General features: G+C 40.0%; 1 protein-coding gene across 1 annotated transcript; it reads right to left on the bottom strand.

The window, feature by feature from the left end:
* Nucleotides 1-3726: 3726 nt before the first annotated feature.
* LOC114684932 (olfactory receptor 151-like) lies at nucleotides 3727-4656 on the bottom strand. Its single transcript, XM_028859481.2, has one exon. The coding sequence runs from the start codon at nucleotides 4654-4656 to the stop codon at nucleotides 3727-3729; it is 930 nt and encodes a 309-aa protein (XP_028715314.1).
* Nucleotides 4657-4931: the final 275 nt, after the last annotated feature.

The raw sequence follows: 4931 nt of genomic DNA, 5'->3' as shown, positions 1-4931 counted from the left end.
TCTCTTTCAGCGGAGGATTTTGTAGGGGTAAGAACTAGTGGCTTGCTGCTCTGCCTCTCTGACCTTTCAGCTTTTACCCCAATATCTGGTTCTGTTTTTTATTTTTTTTAATTAATAAGACTGGATAGCAATTTGTGTTACATACCATGTGGTTTTTATTACTATTGCTCTGTAGTAGAGCTTGAAATAAGGCATGGTGATACCTCCAGAAATTCTATTATTTTACAGGATTGTTTTAGCTATTATGGGTTTTTTATTTTTTCATATAAAGTTGAGTATTGGTCTTTCAAGGTCTGTAAAGAATTGTGTTGGGATTTTAAGGGAGACTGTTGAATCTGTAGATTGCTTTTGGTAAGATGGCCATTTTTACTATGTTAATTCTACCAATCCATCCTCATGGGAGATCTTTCCATTTTCTGATATCTTCTCCAATTTATTTCTTCAAAGACTTAAAGTTCTTGTCATACAGGTCTTTCACTAGTTTGGCTAGAGTTACAACAAGATATTTTATATTATTTATGGCTATTGTGAATGGTGTTCTTTCCCTGATTTCTTCCTCAGCCTGTTTATTATTTGTGTATAGGAGGGCTACTGATTTTTTGAATTAATCTTGTATACAGCAACTTCACTAAAGATGTTTATCAACTGTAAGAGTTCCCTGGTAGAATTTTTGGGGTCACTTATATATACTATTATATCATCTGAGAATAATGATACTTTGACTTCTTCCTTCCCAACTTGTATGCCCTTGATCTCTTTTTTTTGTCTTATTGTTCTAGCTAGAACTTTAAGTACTATATTGAATAGATATGGAGAAAATGAACAGCGTTGTCTTGTTCCTGATTTTAGTGAAATTGCTTTGAGTTTCTCTCCATTTCATATGGTGTTGACTACTGGTTTGCTGTATGTTGGTTTTATTATGTTTATGTCTCTTGTATCCCTGATCACTCCAAGACTTTTATCATGAAAGGGTGTTCCAAGGCTTTTTCAGCATCTAGTAAGATGATTGTGTGGTTTTTTTTTTCTCTAATTTTGTTTATATGGTAGATTACATTGACAGATTTTCATATGTTGAATCATCCCTGCATCTGTGGGATGAAGCCTACTTGATCATGGTGGGTGATCTTTTTTGATGTGTTCTGCCAGTATTTTATTGAGTATTTTTGCATTAATGTTCATGAGGGAGCTTGGTCTGTAATTCTCTTCCTTTGTTGCATCATTGTGTGGGTTGGGTATCAGGATGACTGTGGCCTCATAAAAAGAATTTGGCAATGTTCCTTCTGTTCCTGTTCCTACCTTGTGGAATAATTTAAGGAGTATTGGTATTAGATCGTTGAAAGTCTGGTGGAATTCTGCTTTAAAACCATCTGGTCCTGGGCTTTGTTGTTGCTGGGAGACTTCTATTTGGTTGATTATTTCTCTTTCCTTAGGAGTTATAGGTCTATGCAAATTGTTTATCTGATATTGATTTAATTTTGGTAAGTGGTATTTACCAAGAAATTTGTCCTTTTTTTTTTTTTTTTTAGATTTTCCAATTTTGTGGAGTACATGCTTTGAAGTATGGCCTAACGGTTCCCTGAATTTCCTCAGAGTCTATTGTTCTGTCCCCCTTTTTGTTTCTAATTTTGTTAATTTGGATTTTCTCTCTGTCTTTTAGTTAGTTTGCATAAGGATTTGTCTATCTTGTTGATTTTCTTAAAGAACAAATTCTTCATTTCATTGATTCTTTGTATTGTTCTCTTTATCTTTATTTCATTGATTTCATCCCTGAGCTAGATTATTTCTTGCTGTCTGCTCTTCCTTGCTGTGTTTGCTTCTTTTTGTTCAGGTGTGCTATTAAGTCACTAGTATGAGATCTCTCTAAATTCTTCATGTAGGCACTTTGTGCTATGAACTTTCCTCTTTGTACTGCTTTCAATATGTCCTGTTAGTTTAGGTATGTTGGACATTCATTTTTATTGACTGGGTCTTGGGGGAATAGGATCCAGGAAATGGGGCAGTCCAGTTGCCTAGGGGGAGGGGTCACTCACCTACTCCTCCATCTCTATTTTTAGTTTTCTTTTGTCCATTTTTCACTTTCTATTCCTAACACATGTTTTATTTATTTTCTATTACTTCTTGATCAATATTTGTGGCTAAAATTACTTTGCTCATCATCATTAAAAAAAAAACTTTTTATTGATTCTTTGTGTACTCCAATCCCACTCATGTCCCTGTCCATCCCTATCTGCCCTCAGCCCTTTCAACCTGTCCCCCAAGAAAACAAAAAGTAAAAATAATAAAAAAAAGTGAAAAAAATCTCATCATACAAGCTGCAGTGTGTCATGGTGTGTCACTCAGTAGACTCTTTGGCCTCAACAGCTTTGCTTGCAAATGTTCATTGCAATGAGTCATGTCTGATTTGAGGCCTCTAGCTTCTGCTGCACCATCAATACTGGATCCTTGGTAGGACTCTTCTCTGATATTCTACTGTTGTCCTATGTCATGGGGATCTGGCAGCTTTGGTTCTGCAGGACCAGCCACTTCACATGTTCCAGCAGCTCCTAGATGGGGTAGATGTTGGGGTATCCTAACATCTCAAAGCCATGGATCTGGGCCTGAGTGGTGGTTGAATTGGTCAGCCCATCTGCTCTCCTGCACCCATGACACCAGGGCCAACTCTCCTGCTTTGTCCAGGTAATGGTCAGCTCTCCTGTCTACAGCAGCTGGCAATGGGGCTGAATTGGTTGGCTTTCCAGAGTTGACATCTATATGTTTAGCTTATAAGTTAAAATAAATCAATAACTGTTAAATGAAGGATTCAGGAAGGAGGAAATGAATCCCAAATGAGAGAAAAATGATCATGTCTTAGGATTTTCATTGCTGTGAAGAGACACCATGACCACAGCAACCCTTAAAAAGGAAAACATTTAGTTAAGGTGTCTTGCTTACAGTTCAGAGATTTAGTCCTATAGGCAGAATTTTTTTGGCAGGACCACCAATCAGCTCTGTCCCACCAGCCAGCTCCCAAATAACCACACAGAGATGTATTATTAATTATAAATATTGGCTTATAGCTTAGGCTTGTTACTAACTAGCTCTTGCAAGATAAATTAACCCTTTTTTTTTAATCTATGCTTTGCCATGTGGTGGTACCTTTTTTCCTTTTCCCCACACTCTTCCTCCCCTCCCCTGCCAAAAGTCCTGCCTAACGTTTTGTTGCCTATCTATTGGTCAGTCATTCAGTCCTTTATTAATTAGTGAGAGTAATTAACATTTGTTACTTTGTTAAACATTTGCTCCACAGGACAGTCCATTATCATCATGGTGGTGTACAGGCAGACATGGTGCTAGAAAAGGAGCTGAGAGTTTTACCTCTTGATATGAAAGCAACAGGAAGTGAACTGAGACAGTGGGCATGACTTGAGCATAAATGAGACCTCATAGCCCATCCCCACAGTGACACTCTTCCTTCAACAAGGCCACACCAACTCCAATAAAGCCGTACATCTTAATAGTGCCATTCTCTTTGGGGGACATTTTCTGTCAAACCACCACAGAACTTAAATGTCAACAAATGGAACTGAGAACTAGCTACAGAGAAAGGAGAAAATAAGTAGAAGAAACACATACTCAATCATAGAGGGAAGTAATTGTTTTGGCTTCACAGTTGGGTAGGCTTGCAGAAGTTATCATACACACATGTATTGTAAGTTATTATTACATGGAGAATGATCAACATTTACATCAAAAGAGTTTTCTCCTCAGTGTTTTGTCCAGGGCAGTCTTCACCTCCTTGTTCCTCAGGCTGTAGATCAAGGGGTTGAGCATGGGGATCACTGTGGTGTAGAACACAGAAGCTACATTCTCCTGGGCCAGGGAACTGGCTGTGGAAGGCTTTAAGTACATGAATGCAGTGGATCCATAGAACAAGCCCACAGCGGCAAAGTGGGAGCTGCAGGTGCTGAAGGCTTTGGACCTGCCCTCAGTGGAGCTGATTCGAAGGATGCTGGACAGGATGAATGCATAAGAAATGAGTACTGTTAAGCTTGTGACAATAATATTGAACCCAGCTAAAAAGAAGACAGTCATCTCCACATCATAGGTACTAGAGCAGGAGAGCTTCATGAGCGGGAGGATGTCACAGAAGTAGTGGCTGATGAGGTCCTCACAATAGTCTAGTTTTAACATAAGGCCAGTCTCTATTGTTGAGCCAATGAGTCCCATGGCATAGACAAAAGCTATCAACAGGAAGCAGAGGGCAGGAGACATGATGATGTTGTAAAGCAAGGGGTGGCAGATGGCCACATAGCGGTCATAGGCCATTACAGTGAGCATGTAACACTCAGCAATGACAAAAACAAGGAAGAAGTAGAGCTGTGACATGCACCCCCCATAGGAGATGAGGTTTCTTTGAGATACAAAGTTGATGAGCATTTTGGGGGTAATGACAGAGGAGTAGCAGAGATCCACAAGTGACAAGTTGCTGAGGAAGAAGTACATGGGTGTGTGAAGATGTGTGTTGAGTCCAATGAAGGTGATCATGCCCAGGTTTCCTACCATGGTGACCATGTAGATCCCCAGGAAGAGGAGAAAGAGGGGCAGCTGGAGCTCTGGCCTGTTAGTTAACCCCCTGATGATGAACTCTGTCACCATGGAGTGATTTTCTGCAGCCATTGTGTCTGGATGGGAGTCCTGTGGGGTGGGAGAGAAGGAGCTTGTGAGGGGCTGTCCTTGTTCTCCTGTCTTGGTTTTCTGCATTTGACACTTGCTGAGCTGCTCTGGTTGTGGCAGATGCATCTTCTCCACACTGCTGCTCTTTGGTGTCAGAGCTAGCCTAGGGTTTCAGAGATCTTGAAGCTGAGAGCCATAGGGGAGAGGTCTGAATTTCTTACCGGTTTCACAAATGTCTAAGAACTATGGTTCTATATAAGGTGAATTGCTAAATGGTC

The sequence above is a fragment of the Peromyscus leucopus genome, chromosome 7 (genome assembly GCF_004664715.2).
Source record: "Peromyscus leucopus breed LL Stock chromosome 7, UCI_PerLeu_2.1, whole genome shotgun sequence".
Lineage (NCBI taxonomy): Eukaryota > Metazoa > Chordata > Mammalia > Rodentia > Cricetidae > Peromyscus > Peromyscus leucopus.
This window is presented reverse-complemented; position numbering and strand designations above follow the sequence as displayed.